Raw genomic sequence first — 14,670 nt, 5'->3', positions numbered from 1 at the left:
TTTCGCTCTTAACATGTCGGTCTTTTGGGTAGTCTTGGCTAGGTGCTTATCAACTCACTACCTTAAAAAGTGGTTATGCATTATAGGGCCAATGACAAACTTTAGCATTGTTGATCGATTGTTTCTAGAGTCTCCTAATAATCCACATGAGTCAATGCAATGTCACTATTTATGTGACACAAGGGTGTGCTATAATTATGTTTTGGCATTTCCAATCCAAAGAGACGCCTAGACTTGTTTTTATTATAGCAAAAGAAATATTCTTCGCTAGGGTAAAAGTCGGAACTCCAATATTTAACAACTCGAGTACTCGACCTAATTAAAAATTGTACAAAAAAGGAGTATAGGAGTACTCTTGTCCACTGTGACCTAAGAGGATTTTGTTGTGATGATAAAAATTAGAACAATAAAATAAAAAAGTCATAGTGCTAATTTTGAAGTTCTCTTTGTGATATATTGGTTTTTCCACTAAATCTCTTACAAGAAAATTAAGCTAAATAAGTGCGGTTAACGCTCATTGATAATAAGTTCAATTTATATCAAGTTAATATAATTCATGCATTTGCATATATTAAAAAACAAAAAAAAATCAACTAAAAGGACATTGAAATTCAAACTTGATCTTTGGCCAATAAAGAAAGTGTGGATGCAAAATAAATGACATTAAAGAATTAGATGTAAACTTAATTTAAGAGTTTAAGAGGTGCATCTATCTTAGTATAATGCCCATGTTACATATTTTGTTTATAACTTACTCTAAATCATTAATAAAAAAACATGTATAAAAATAAATAAGCAACATAAAATTCACTTGTCATAACAAATTCATCAAGAACAATATATCAATCGAATTTCTAAATGTCGTAATCCCACAAAGGAAACTTATGAGTTATCATCGATACATTAATTTGGAAAATCAAACATATAGATACTCATATTCATAAAATTGTTCTAAGTTATAAGGCGACATATAAGTCATCATATATGATGGTCGACATATAAAGGGGTGGAGTATGCATAGTGGCAAGACTATAAGTACAACAAAAGGGAAAATTACAAGATTTTAGGTGATATAGGGTCCGATCCTTAAAGAGTTTGATTTTCCTTTTCCAGATGTTTTTTCTCTTCCAAAGTTCTTCCAAAAGTTCTAAAGGTTGCCTATTTGTAGTATTGCGAGAGTGGTTCAATCACCCTACCTTTTGCTCTCATTTATCTTCTCACTCTTCCATTGAATCGGTTATTCTTACCTTGAAATATTGCCATTTCCCTAAACGCTACATGTCACTTATGTGTGACATTGTATTGCCTATGTACCACCTTGTTAGCTTATATGGAACTTAGGTGATGCTTAGGTGGCTTCTCCTTTGATTCTATCTTGGCTGTGACCCAAGTAATTGATTTTATTATGATCATCAATTAAGCTTTAATCTCAGTAATTGATCCCTATTTTGATTAAAACTTTGATTAATGGTTATTAATCGACTTGTTGATAGAGCCATGTTTTCGTCTTGAGAGCAGAGAAGCGGTCCCACCGACACGTAGTCTTTCCATTCCTGGCGCGGTGCCGTGGCCGAAAGTGCAAAGTCCAGACGGTTGCAGCGTATCGTTTTCCTCACCAGAGACAAGCGAACAAACCTCTCGAGTCTTTCCTTCCCCCTCGTTTGTCCCGGTCAAGCAACGACCCTACCGGACCTCTCACGTACCTCGAGCTGACAGCTGAGGATTCCTACCCAAAAGCCAGACGTCTCCACACTGTCCCCATTACAAGTCAAAACGAACTTGAAAGTACTCGAGTGCAATTATAGACCGGACTTCTCCGACCCCACCCGACCCAACTCATTTCATTTTGCTTTTCCACATGGCTCCCACTTAATCACTCATTAATCATTTTTTACCTCTAATCTAATATACCTACATGGCCTCATTCCATTCGTCTCCGCAAGCGGGGACGACGATTCATGATTAATTGTCATTATTGACGATAAACTAGCCATGAAAATTTCTGCCTGTGTGAGAAGCTCGTTAGACCCCGTGCTTATTAATCGTCCTCCCTATGTTAACCGATCAATTAGCGGGGTCCTGTGGATGACCCTGGGATTTGGGAGGCCCACTCGGTAGATCCGGTTTAGATCACCTTCCGCTTCCTTAATTGGACATTTTGGTAATTTCAGTTGGATTATATTTTAAATCAATTTTAAAGTTGTCTTAGTTGGCCTCCATCGGATCAAAAGAGCGATCTTATCCAGCCAAGGATGCTACTGAGATAATTATCAGTAAATTCGTAATGCCAAGGAGTGGGCCCACACGTGTGAGTAAGTCAAAAACAGGGAAAACCGATTCCAGATTTATTAGGTAAGACATTAGACGTTGGCTGTTTCCTAGCTCTTTAGAGAATCGAGAGTGTAAACCCCACTAGCGTGTGAATTTAAATTTCCCACTCTCGAGTGCTCGCCTACTTTAATTATATCACACGTGCCCGCACCTTTTCCACGCCGGAAATCTCTCCCCCCTCGCCTCCGCTTTCCGCCTACGGACACTCCCACCGAAGTACACTCCACCGGAAACTCCACGCCCAGATCTTGAAAAGACGTCCTGTCTCTCCCTAAACCCTAGATTCCTCGCTTTTTACAGTCCGCCGGGTTCCATACCGGATTAAGCCGTTCCCTGCCTTCTGCTTTGATAATTCTCACCGTTTTTATTTTTTATTTTTTTGAGTATTATTGGTTTGGACGATGGGGGCTGTGACTTCTTCCATGGCGGCGAAATTCGCCTTCTTTCCTCCCAATCCACCGTCATATAAGCTCGCTGTCGACGGGTCTACCGGGAAGACGCGACTCACGGACGTTCCGACCAAGGACAACGTGGACGTGGTGAAACTTTGTACTAGGAGAGGGAACGAGATCGTCGCTATGTATGTGAGACATCCCTCCGCGACTCTCACGCTTTTGTACTCTCATGGAAATGCCGCGGATTTGGGCCAGATGTACGAGCTCTTTACCGAGCTCAGTCTTCATCTCCGCGTTAATTTGTTAGGGTGAGTTTTCGTTTCATTGCTCAATGTTGGAGGTGTTCTTTAGTTTTCGTCCTCGTGATCGGTTTCTTTTTCTCCGTGATACAGAGACGTTACTGTTTAGTGTCTTGGTGTGATTTTTATTTTATTTTTTTATTTGTCAAACTTTTGTTTTTCTTTGTAAAATGATAGTTGTATGTGAATTAGTCCTAAACCGAAGTGTTTGTGATTCGATTGTTTTCTGGGTTTTAGGCTTGTTCGCTTAACATGGCCATTTTTTTCGTTTCTAAATATTATACCAATGGAGTTCTTACTTCCACTGGTTGCTGTTGTTGTCTTCTCTCATTTTCTTTTCTGGTTGATAGAATTATGTATCATCTGAATAAAAAATCTGGTGACTTTTTCTTCTTTCCGAAAAGTTCTTTTGCATCTTATACTTTGATTTTGGCGTTCCAGTTTTGCCTCTCATCGGACGATAGTACTTTTGTTACGCTTTTCCATGTTCGCTAGAGAATGCTAATTAGATTAATTAATACGCTATGTTGGTCGTGTTTTGTGTTCGAGATGCTTATGTCGGCTTTGTATTTAGTGTAATTTGCTTACTATCCTCCCATTTGCAAGTCCATGAGTCCCTAACCTCTCAGAAAAAAAAAAAAAAAAGGAAAGGTCGCAACCCAGCTCTCCCGCCGAAAAACTTAAATTCTGTCGACTGGTTGATGCAATTAGTTTCATCAAGTCTTCTTTTTGGTTTCTGGTACCGAATTTGTCCAGTTCTTTGGATGGTTTGATATTGAAAAATAACACCACCCGTTTGGTTTGGTAAATTGAATAATTGTGGAAGTAAATTATCAGCATTTCTGCAATTTCAGTTATTCGGATACTTTAATGAGCAAACTACTCGTAATCTGTCTTTCTGAATATTTCTGAATTTCAGTTATTTAGGTCCTATAAGAGTTATTTAGTGCCAATCGTGATATTAAAAAAAAAAAAAAAGTGCCACTCATCTGACTTCTCATACTTTGCAGGTATGATTATTCTGGGTATGGCCAATCATCTGGAAAGGTGAAGTATTGCCTTCTCAATGAAACGTTAGAGCTTGTAAAAATACTTTTTTGGATTTTTCCATCTCTTCATGTCAATTGTGGCTGATTTTGCTTACAACCTCTGTTTTGTATAGCCAAGTGAGCAAAATACTTATGCAGACATTGAGGCTGCATATAAATGCCTTGAAGATATATATGGAGCAAGGGAGGAAGATGTGATTTTGTATGGCCAATCAGTTGGTAGTGGTCCCACTTTGGATTTAGCAACTCGCTTGCCACGTTTGAGAGCCGTTGTTCTGCATAGCCCCATTATGTCTGGCCTTCGTGTTATGTACCCTGTCAAACATACATACTGGTTTGACATATATAAGGTTTGCATTTAGCTCATGATGTTTATGTATTAAGAGTTTCTACTGTTTTCTACTTGTTTTGCAAATTGTTTTATCAAGATGAAGTAGAAGCATTAGGAAGTCTAGAACACCTACCTGGGGAAGCAGTTGTTTCATTATTCCTAATGGAGGGTGAAAAAGAAAAAAAATGGGAAAAAGTGTTGCGAATTTGAACTATGATCGTTACAGCACTCCGGAATGTGTAAACTGGTTCCAGATAATACATTGATGGACCAGGAAGATCTAGATGGTTTTTCAGTTGGTGCATGGAAGATCTGCATCTAGGAGTTTTGAAACCAATCGACATGGCTGATTTTGGCATTGTTAGGAAAGAGGCAAAGAGTGGTGTTTAGTACTCATCTGGTTTTGAATTCCCTGCGTTAAAGTGTAAAATTGCTGTAAGATGGTTCAAACTAGAAACAAACTCCCTGAAGCCACTGAAAGGCAGCTTAGCATTTAACTTATGTAAGCTACTACCAAATAACTTGAAGCAAAACGATAAGATTTAAATGTCATAGTGTAATACTAGAATTGTCGACATAACATCCAATTGGCTGCATTTGCGAATATTATCTGTAACATTTTTATTTTAATGAATTCTGTGGGAAATCATGCCATTATTGAGTACTCTTAGTGTCTGTTTTGCAGAACATTGATAAAATTTCTCATGTTAACTGTCCAGTGTTGGTAATCCATGTGAGTCTTCTTATACATTTTCATTTTTGTCTTTGGAATAGTTAATGATGGCATATAAAATTGTCTTATTGTTCTCTTGATGTTGAGTTTGCTTGTTTGGCTAGTAATCTTAAATTATTTGTATCATTTGCACTCATTGACAGTATATATGGTTCTTTTAGGGAACTGCAGATGAAGTTGTGGATTGTTCTCATGGTAAGCAGCTTTGGGAGCATTGTAAAGAAAAGTATGAGCCGTTATGGATCAAAGGCGGGAATCACTGTAACTTGGAACTGTATCCTGAATATATAAGACATCTTAAAAAGTTCATATCAGCGATTGAAAAATCACCCAGGATAAGGAAGGAACCTAACCATGACTCAGAATATCTGTCTGATCCCCCTCGGAGAAGCTCTGATCGCTTTGAGCTTCCACGGAAGAGTACAGACAATACAGAAAAGTCTAGGCTAAGCATTGATGTTCGAGATAAGTATAGGTCAAGTACAGACCGAAGGGAGAAATCACGGGTTAGCACTGATCGAAGAGAAAAATCTAGAAAAAGTGTGGATTGTTCGGATAAGGCAAGGCTCAGTGTGGACCAACCAGAGAAATCAAGGAAGAGCATCGACCGGTCTGACCGACATTGAACTGGCTAAGAGCGTTTTATACTTTTCTTCATTTCGCCTTTTAAAAACCATTTGTGATATTTGGTTGTCTTGACTGTTGCTGCAATGATTGGTGGCAGATTTGGAGATATGATGAGATCAGTCGGATTGTGCAATATTGACTGTTTCAGGCAGTCAGCTGCAGGGATCTACGAAGAAAAGAAGGTCAGTGACTTTGCTTATAGTTTTTCTCTAATTAATGGTTTGGGAAGGGGCTATGGAATACATGGAGTTCCACAGGAACTTGTTTGTAAATCGGTTAGAAGCTTGAAATGTAATACGTCTCTGTTTTTGGCTTTCAGCTGCAGCAGATAAATTGACCGGGCATCTGCATCATTGCCGGGTTTACACGTATGTTCTGTATCTCAATTTTTTGGATTCATTATCACATTATAATAAATTATTTGCTCATCAAATTGGGGCTTCTTCGTTTCCTTTTTGTTATTATTTTTAGTGCGTCCTTCACCAATTCATGTTGCACACAGAAAATGAAAAAAATAACCAGTCTTTTACTGCTAAATTCTCCACGGAATCGTGATCCATCCAGCAAAGTCCACTCGCACACACTACGAAAGCTTCATCCTTTAAACTTTTCCGTTGATTACGCATAATTTGGACGTTATTCTTCTTTCTTTATTTATCAACTTGTTAGAAAACCATAATGGATATCAGAGCAAAATTGCGTGAAGGAGATGCAATTACAAGAACATATCCTGTGAAATTATAGCAGTCCCATAACATGTAATTGCAAGTTAATTTTGGCAAACATAAAAGGATAAACCAAGTATTGGTACACATTCCTTGATTTCATATTTGGAAGAAAGCTAGTCTGATCGTTCTTGGAAAAATGGATTTGTCACTCTCAAAAAAAAATCCATTAGTGGTTCCGTGCCCAGGACAGTGGAGGGCAGATGGCGAGGAAGGAGGGCGGAGGCTTCATGCCCAATGGAAGGTAGAGGAGTGGGAAGAGTTGAGCCTCCCCCTCTTCATATTCTAATGTGAGTAATTAACTTTTTTTTTTGTCATCAGAATAACTTTTTAAAGTGCTCTGTTGTTTCTATCATTGCAGAAAATGCTAGCACATTTGAATGGAGTCTTTTTTACTGAAGAATTGCCTTACAAAGAATTTTCTCATAAACCATAAAAGTGTAATATTCGTTACCTTTGAATTCTGCTTGTCCCCTTCTTTTCCCTCTTTCTTTCTTTATCCCTCTGTACTCAAGTCCCCTCCGGTTCTCCTTCTCTGTATCCTCCTTCCATACATTTTCTTTTGTCATTGGAGGTGCTGCTGCCTTCGACAGAAGAATCGATTACAGGCCGAGTTCAAGAAGAGGTAGAAAAGAGAAGGAATCATTAAAGAAAAGAATCGTTGGTTACAAGCGGTAAAGAAAGAGAAGTGAGGCTTGTCTGTGATCCCTCCGCGACTTTTCTCATCAAAGTAGCAGATAAATAGCCATGGAAGAGTCGATTTGAAGTATTTGCTACAAGTGGTAAAGAACAGAGAGTGAAACAACAATGCCCAGAGAGGGTCTCGAATTGGATCAGGCAGTGAGTCTCTTTCAACCAATCAGGTGCAATAAAATAGAAGCACAAGATTTCACTCTTTTATCTTCACGGAAGAGACGGTGTTCATCCGTATGTAAAAAAAAAAAATGCCGACGTATTAAAGATGATATTCCAATAGTTTTGTGCACTAAGATCCGACCGGTGCACCAACCCACCTTTCTCTTCCATCATCTCCGGCAAGCTGCTGTGTCTCGCTTACAAAAGTGAAGTTCAGAATAGCTGCTGCTGTGTCTCCCGTTTGGAGTTCATAATAGCTTCGGAGATATTTCTATTTTCTAAATTTAAATTGTAATTTGGTAGTGAGGACAAACCCGTGAAAAAAATGCAATTTTCGTTTAGAGTTTCGAGTTAAGCAAAAATGATCGAAATGAATCCGGATATTGTGAATGCTGACATGGCAGCATCTTAGCCTTAGAAATAGTCCAACAGGACTCTCCCCTTCTAGAACCGTCTCCGGCTTTCAGTCTCTTGGACTACTCTCTCTCCTTCTTTCCCTCTTAAACCCCTCACTGGGTTTATGTGCTCTTTGCACTCTGTAGCTCTCTACTGAAGAGATAAGGCACGGAGGAAGCTACTTCTGCGTTTCTCTCATTCTCTCTTTGTTCTAGGGTTTTGGAGTTTTAGAAGTCCTAACGATGGCGCCAGTACTAAGCAGAAGTTTGGGCTCAGCTTCTGTAGCATCTCTCCGTTTTTCTTCTTCCTCTTCGTTGAGGAATAACAGAGTTTTGAATTTGGGGCCTTCTTTTCTGTCCCATTCTGTTTTGAAGGCGGGGTTCCCTGCCAGTGGTTTGAAATGGAATATTGAGAGACATCAGCATCGAACTGCTGTCAGATGCCAGGCAGCGGTAGCTGAGAAAGACGCCCCCGAGGCTTCAGAGGAGAAATTTGAATATCAGGCGGAGGTGGGTTTTTGGTTGTTTCCATCTTTGGTTCCCCATTTTTTTACCCTCCACCCGCTCATTTAAATTGTCCCTAGGCGCTAAACTGTTTGTTATATATGGTACTGATTTTCATTTGTGTTATCATTTTATTGGAATCGTTTTACCGCATTCTCTTGATTGATTTTGGTGTTTACTTTATGACATTGACTTTTTCCAAATTCTGCTTGCGTGCATCGTATCTTATTTAGCCTCTCTGGAATTAGGAACCTGTGATTGTCTGCCGTGCAATTCTATTCTTGTTGTGATTTTATTAATTAATTTTTGGTTGATTTCCGTTGTTTAAGCCCCTTGACCGGTTTTCTGTGTTATCACAGTTGTTAATTTTGCTTCATTTTGTTGTTGTTCTTCTTCTTGTCTTTTTCTTCGTAGTCTTGTTCTTCCTATGTCTTTTTAAAAACTGATTTTGATACCCCGTTAGGCGTCTCTGCGATGGACTTTTGTGTAACACATTTTCTCGATAATGCAGGTGAGCCGGCTCTTGGATTTAATTGTTCATAGTTTATATAGCCATAAAGAAGTATTCTTGAGGGAGCTTGTGAGGTCAGTTCATCATAGTTTGTTGACATCCTTTTGCCTCTGTTCATAATATTTCTGTTTCTAAACTGCAAACATCATCCTCTTTGTTTCTGTTTCTCTTGCATTATGTTTTTATCTTACGCAAATGAGGCATATGAACATTGGAACTTATATGGTATTTTATTTCAGTAATGCTAGTGATGCCCTGGATAAGTTAAGGTTTCTGAGTGTGACCGAACCTTCTCTTCTTGGGGATGCACCTGAATTGGAGATACGGATCAAGCCTGACCCTGAAAATGGGACAATAACCATAACGTAAGATAATTATCCGCTATTTCCATCGATTTATCGTTTGAAGGGCTTGAGGTTACTTTTTTAAAGCATTGTTTTGCAGTGATACCGGTATTGGAATGACGAAAGAGGAGCTAATTGACTGTCTTGGAACGATTGCTCAAAGTGGAACCTCCAAATTCTTGAAGGCACTTAAGGTTTGTTTATGCCTTGGCATTCTAAGGTGTTTTAATGTTCACATAATTCATTTATCTTCATTTTGACATGGTAAAAATCAAACGCTCTACTAGAAGGGTCCATAATAGGTCTCTTTTGAAAAATTATTGCCAATCTTTCTACTACCGGGTTTAATTAATTATCTTATCATTAAAGATTATTTTCAAATAATGGCAGGCCTCTGGTGGATAGTAGGTTCTCCTGGTAGTTGGTTTCATTTTGTTTAACATGCATACTATTTCTTAAAAGTCAAGCTGTTTGTGTGAATGTTCCACCTGAAAAGAATTGTTAACTTTTGTGTGAATGTTTCACCTGAAAAGAATCGGTAACTTGTCATCTTCGGTGTTAATCTTGAATGCTCTTTTTTATGTAAAAGAGAAGTTTGCCTATAAACTCAACTGCTATTATAACATGGACAGGAAAACAAGGATCTTGGAGCTGACAATGGATTGATTGGTCAGTTTGGTGTCGGGTTCTATTCAGCCTTCCTTGTGGCAGATAAGGTAAGATATTTTGTTCACCTTTTGTCTGCTAAATTTTTTAGAAAGAATTTTTATTCTGATTATAGTTATATATCATTTTAGGTGGTTGTTTCAACAAAGAGTCCAACGTCTGATAAGCAGTATGTGTGGGAAGCTGTAGCAGACAGTAGCTCTTATGTTATAAAGGAAGAGACAGATCCTGAGAATCTGTTACGCCGTGGAACTCAAATTACTCTCTTCCTAAGGGTATACTGGACTGTATAATTATGTTGAGTTTTACATAGCTTTGAAATCACATTTATGAACCTTTTCCATTTTCCTTTTTTGCTCTTGCAGGAAGATGATAAGTATGAGTTTTCTGATCCAAGCAGGATTCAGGGCTTGGTTAAGAATTACTCACAGTTTGTTGCCTTCCCCATTTATACATGGCAAGAAAAATCAAGATCTGTGGAGGTCATTGCATCTTCCTTGCCTTATTCTTTTCTGTCCCTTCACAATCAATATTTAGATTCAACTTTTTCTGACTTTTATACGTTTGATTGTTTGGCTAGGTTGAAGAAGAGGAAGCACCAAAAGAAGGTGAAGAACCTAAACCAGAGGTAACAGCTGTGGATCTGTTGTTCCATTTGTACCAGTCTCTGTAATTTAATGTTGTTTTTAGCTGACTTTGATCCTCTTTTAGGGTGAGCAAAAGAAGAAGAAAACAGTTACCGAGAAATATTGGGATTGGGAATTGGCAAATGAAACAAAACCAATCTGGGTAATAGTCACTTTTTCATGAAGTTTTGTTTTTTGTTTTTTTTAATTGTAGGGATCTAAATGCATCTATTTACTAACAATTTTTTTTAAACTTCCCTTTGTAAATGCGACGTGTATATTGCTTCATAAAGGCCACTTATTTACTGAATTCCTCATAGTATTATTATTATTTAAAAAGGAAAGAGTTTTTTACTGACCAGCCATATATCAACTTGATGTTCTCCAGATGCGCAGTCCCAAGGAGATTGAGAAGGAAGAGTATTATGAATTCTACAAGAAGACGTTTAATGAGTTCTTGGATCCTCTTGCGTACACTCACTTCACAACAGAGGTAAATGTTTGGATCTTTCTTCTGTTGGAAAAAGCAAAGAAATGACTCAAAGAAGGCCTTTCAGGAGTATGACATGTTCTTTATGTAAATTGAACAGGGTGAGGTAGAATTTAGAAGTGTCCTCTATATTCCTGGAATGGCTCCTATGAACAATGAGGATATGGTCAATCCCAAGACAAAAAATATACGTTTATATGTAAAGCGTGTATTTATTTCTGATGATTTTGATGGCGAACTGGTGAGTAGTCGTACGCATTTAGTTCTTTTTGTTGTAGTGTTTTTTCTCTGGTTACTGATTTTTTTATCTGTTGCAGTTTCCTAGGTATTTAAGCTTTGTCAAGGGTATTGTTGATTCAAATGACCTTCCTCTTAATGTTTCTCGAGAGATCCTACAAGAAAGCCGAATTGTAAGTTTGCATTTGTCTGGTTTTATGTTCTCAATAGTAATGCTTGGATCATCTATTTTCTGCTTGACTGTAAGACATGTGAACATACCCAAAGAGAAACTGTTTTGATCCGAGGAAAAAGTTTTCTTGTCTACCTCATATTTATATGAAATTTGTTATTCTGGTGCTGACAGGTAAGGATTATGCGAAAGAGACTTGTTAGGAAAACATTTGACATGATTCAGGAGATATCTGAAAGTGAAAACAAAGAGGTTGGGAAGTCAAAGACTCAAAGTTTGAAATGTTTTTTTTTTTTTAAGTCTAGAGTAAGCATTTTGACAGGCTAGAAAATACAAAAAGGGTAGAAGGCATTTTGACAGGCTAGAAAATGCAAAAAGGGTAGAGGGCATTTTGACATGGCTTGAACATTGCAGGATTACAAGAAATTCTGGGAGAACTTTGGCAAGCTTCTCAAATTGGGTTGCATTGAGGACTCAGCAAATCATAAGCGCATCACACCCCTATTACGATTCTACTCTTCAAAAAGTGAGGAAGAGTTGATAAGTTTAGATGATTATGTTGAGAACATGGCTGAGAACCAAAAGGCTATCTATTACTTGGCAACTGACAGCTTGAAGAGTGCAAAAACTGCTCCATTCTTGGAGAAGTTGGTCCAGAAGGACATTGAGGTAATTTTCCATTTGCTGACAGGCTGATTGTTGTGTCTCTGTTATAAAACTTGAAGAAACAACTCAAAAGAGTGTTCTAAAAATTTATAGGACGATACATCTTTCATTTTTCTGTTTTTGAAAGACACAATGCATATTTCTTTGCCACTTAGGAAGCAGTCTTGGCAGCATAATAAATAATTTTACTTGAAATAATTTCAGGATCAATTTTTTTTTTTTTTTCAAAGGCATTTCAGTATCAACTTTGTCAAAAAGAAAAAAGAAAAAGTATCAGTTCATTGTCCACCCTTTTTCTGTTTTGATTAAACTACTATACATCTTTCTTTAGTATTGATTTGCATTTGTACAATCTTTTAGTTAGAAAAGGTATCTTCAGTGAAATTAATAATCTTCTAAACAAGATTCTCTAGTGATAATTCCTTATGGCATTTGCAGCAAAAGTTGTATCTGTTTAGATATTCATATTCTTTTACATTGATGGTTGTGCATCCAGAGTAGAGTTGTTTGAATTGGGTTTTGAGAATAAATATGAGTAATTTGTAAAACCCTTAGCGTGAATTCTCAGCCACAAGTACCTGCAACCCTCTTTGTTGGTCTTACTTCTCTTCTTTCAGGTTCTTTATCTTGTTGAGCCCATAGATGAGGTTGCAATTCAGAACCTGCAAACTTACAAAGAAAAGAAGTTTGTTGATATCAGCAAAGAAGATCTTGAGTTGGGTAAGTACTACCTATTAAAACAAATTAAGTTTAATGGGTGAAGATTTTCTTGCTCAATTCTTACATGTTATTCTCTCTTGAAGTCTTCATTTAGTTGGACTGTGTTTTGAAAACCTATGACAGGTGATGAGGACGAGGTTGCAGAAAGAGAAACCAAGCAAGATTATAATCTTCTCTGTGATTGGATTAAGCAACAGCTTGGTGATAAGGTGGCAAAAGTGCAAGTTTCGAAGCGTCTAGCCTCATCACCTTGCGTGCTTGTTTCTGGCAAGTTTGGATGGTCTGCTAACATGGAAAGGTAAAAACTGGTAATATTAATCCTGTGCTTGAAAATTATTGGATGGAGTTGTCGTTTGTTTAAGCATTTACATAAACACATTATCACATTCTGGAATTATGTCACATTGTGTATTGCATTCTGTACTGCCTTTTTTGCGCTGGAAATATACACCATTTGATTTGAATTAATTCAGAGACAATATATTTAAATAAACACATTATTTCTTTTATCTGAATCCAGTCTTGCTAACTTGAGACAAGATTTCTAACATTTCTTGTTGTTACTTGTCTCGTGCATTCAGCCATACTGGTTCTACAATTCAGCATAAAATTTCTTCCAATTGAATTAACCTTCATGTTCATATATTTGTTCCTCTGCTATAGTTTCAGTGCTTCCAAGTTCATACTTCCGAAATTTATGTTTCGTGCATCTTTATTACTGCACCATGAACTGAAACCTTCACTTTTTGTTAAAAGGCTCATGAGGGCACAGACTCTTGGAGACACTTCAAGTTTGGAGTTCATGAGAGGACGGAGAATATTGGAGATCAACCCTGACCACCCCATTATTAAGGATCTCAATGTATGCTTAGCAATACCTATTATTGCTACGTAGTAGTTGCTGATAAGTTGTGTGTCTGAGCTGACCATGAAATTTCTGTAATGAGCAGGCTGCTTGTAAAAATGCGCCGGACAGCATTGAAGCTAAGCGAGCAGTTGATCTGTTGTTTGACACAGCCTTGATTTCAAGTGGTTTTACAGTAAGGCTACTGATGCTCTTGTCCTCCTGTCTCTATCCGTGAAGAGTTTGTGTACGTTTGTTCTCTAATTAGTTGCATGTGTTGTACTGTTGCAGCCGGACAGCCCAGCTGAATTGGGTGGTAAAATATACGAGATGATGGCGGTTGCCCTCGGCGGGAGATGGGGAAGGTCAGACGCAGAAGGAGAGACAGAAGCCGCCTCTGAAGTGACAGAGGGAAGTGAAGATAGGGAGGCAGAGGTTGTGGAGCCCTCAGAAGTGAGGACAGAGGGTGATCCTTGGAAAGATTGATTTCCATTTTACGTTCCGGGTACGAGTATCATTTTGCCTGTTGAGAGGGGGATACCATACGGCAGAGAAACTGTAGGTTTTGCGTAAAGCTAGATGAAGAATCATGAGTGGGAATGTGTAAGGAATGTCTTTGTGTTATTGGTCAAATAAACATAATATATCTAAAAGCCAGCTCGTTCTGTTGAAAGGATTGAGCTGAATTGTGAACGGGACTGGGAAACAAAAAGAGACCTTGCTATGAAATTGTGTCTGGTGATTAAAAATTGATGGGTTTCACCTTCCATAGATGTTTCATATTTTGTCCTCTTAAATAAATTTAAATTTTAAAGAAATGGAGATCTTAATTCTGAACACAATTGGGGTTGTGATCTCGTGGAGAGTTGGGTCCCTTCCCTCCCCTCCTTTATATAACTATATCAAGAACGACGAAGGAAGACCTAGGTCCTTTGGTGTGGAGCTGATGGAGGGTGGAATTTACTGTGGAATTTTGTAATTTTAAGGACATTTTCGCCAAAAATGGACTTGGGCGTGGATCCTAGATGAGCTCAGCACTGAGCCAAGATCTATCGGAGATTGGTGTAGTGGGTACGGGAACCCTATCAGATACGGTGCAACCTCGTGTCCGATACTGCGAAGTATGAGCATGATTAACAGCCGTTCTTGT

The 14,670-nt window shown here is 38.1% G+C and overlaps 2 protein-coding genes across 4 annotated transcripts; both read left to right on the top strand.

The window, feature by feature from the left end:
• The first annotated feature begins 2,499 nt into the window (after window positions 1–2,499).
• Window positions 2,500–7,788, top strand: LOC137941790 (uncharacterized). 3 transcript variants are annotated; one of them, XR_011110445.1, is made up of 7 exons: window positions 2,500–3,034; window positions 4,036–4,072; window positions 4,188–4,424; window positions 5,091–5,138; window positions 5,300–5,947; window positions 6,085–6,133; window positions 6,664–7,788. XR_011110445.1 is itself a non-coding variant. In XM_068787371.1 (7 exons), the coding sequence occupies exons 1-7, from the start codon at window positions 2,733–2,735 to the stop codon at window positions 6,100–6,102; spliced, it is 1,176 nt and encodes a 391-aa protein (XP_068643472.1). In that variant the 5' UTR covers window positions 2,500–2,732; the 3' UTR covers window positions 6,103–7,788. The 3 variants fall into 3 exon arrangements, 2 of the variants coding, with proteins under 2 accessions (XP_068643472.1, XP_068643473.1); XM_068787371.1 differs by having other exon boundaries at window positions 5,300–5,748; window positions 5,863–5,947; window positions 6,085–7,788; XM_068787372.1 differs by lacking the exons at window positions 6,085–6,133; window positions 6,664–7,788 and having other exon boundaries at window positions 5,300–5,412; window positions 5,502–5,614.
• A 100-nt stretch (window positions 7,789–7,888) lies between these two features.
• Window positions 7,889–14,287, top strand: LOC137941789 (heat shock protein 90-5, chloroplastic-like). The gene is made up of 19 exons (XM_068787369.1): window positions 7,889–8,250; window positions 8,756–8,829; window positions 8,995–9,120; window positions 9,200–9,293; window positions 9,732–9,815; window positions 9,897–10,040; window positions 10,131–10,247; window positions 10,346–10,393; window positions 10,477–10,554; window positions 10,780–10,884; window positions 10,982–11,122; window positions 11,199–11,291; window positions 11,465–11,542; window positions 11,705–11,959; window positions 12,574–12,676; window positions 12,800–12,974; window positions 13,433–13,538; window positions 13,627–13,716; window positions 13,812–14,287. The coding sequence occupies exons 1-19, from the start codon at window positions 7,984–7,986 to the stop codon at window positions 14,004–14,006; spliced, it is 2,373 nt and encodes a 790-aa protein (XP_068643470.1). The 5' UTR covers window positions 7,889–7,983; the 3' UTR covers window positions 14,007–14,287.
• Window positions 14,288–14,670: the final 383 nt, after the last annotated feature.

Source organism: Aristolochia californica, unplaced genomic scaffold (assembly GCF_029961685.1).
Source record: "Aristolochia californica isolate CCGP_79_NKW_82.1479 unplaced genomic scaffold, dmAriCali1.0.hap1 SCAF_9, whole genome shotgun sequence".
Classification (NCBI taxonomy): Eukaryota; Viridiplantae; Streptophyta; class Magnoliopsida; order Piperales; family Aristolochiaceae; genus Aristolochia; species Aristolochia californica.
The sequence above is the reverse complement of the archived record's forward strand: the minus strand, read 5'-3'. Positions and strand labels throughout refer to the sequence as shown.

Coding starts and splice junctions, on each gene's coding strand:
- LOC137941790 (XM_068787371.1), top strand. CDS start 2,733: ATGGGGGCTGTGACTTCTTCCATGGCGGCGAAATTCGCCTTCTTTCCT. Junction 3,035..4,035: donor CTCCGCGTTAATTTGTTAGG/GTGAGTTTTCGT, acceptor CATACTTTGCAG/GTATGATTATTCTGGGTATG. Junction 5,139..5,299: donor GTCCAGTGTTGGTAATCCAT/GTGAGTCTTCTT, acceptor TGGTTCTTTTAG/GGAACTGCAGATGAAGTTGT.
- LOC137941789 (XM_068787369.1), top strand. CDS start 7,984: ATGGCGCCAGTACTAAGCAGAAGTTTGGGCTCAGCTTCTGTAGCATCT. Junction 10,248..10,345: donor AAAAATCAAGATCTGTGGAG/GTCATTGCATCT, acceptor TTGTTTGGCTAG/GTTGAAGAAGAGGAAGCACC. Junction 11,543..11,704: donor CTGAAAGTGAAAACAAAGAG/GTTGGGAAGTCA, acceptor TGAACATTGCAG/GATTACAAGAAATTCTGGGA.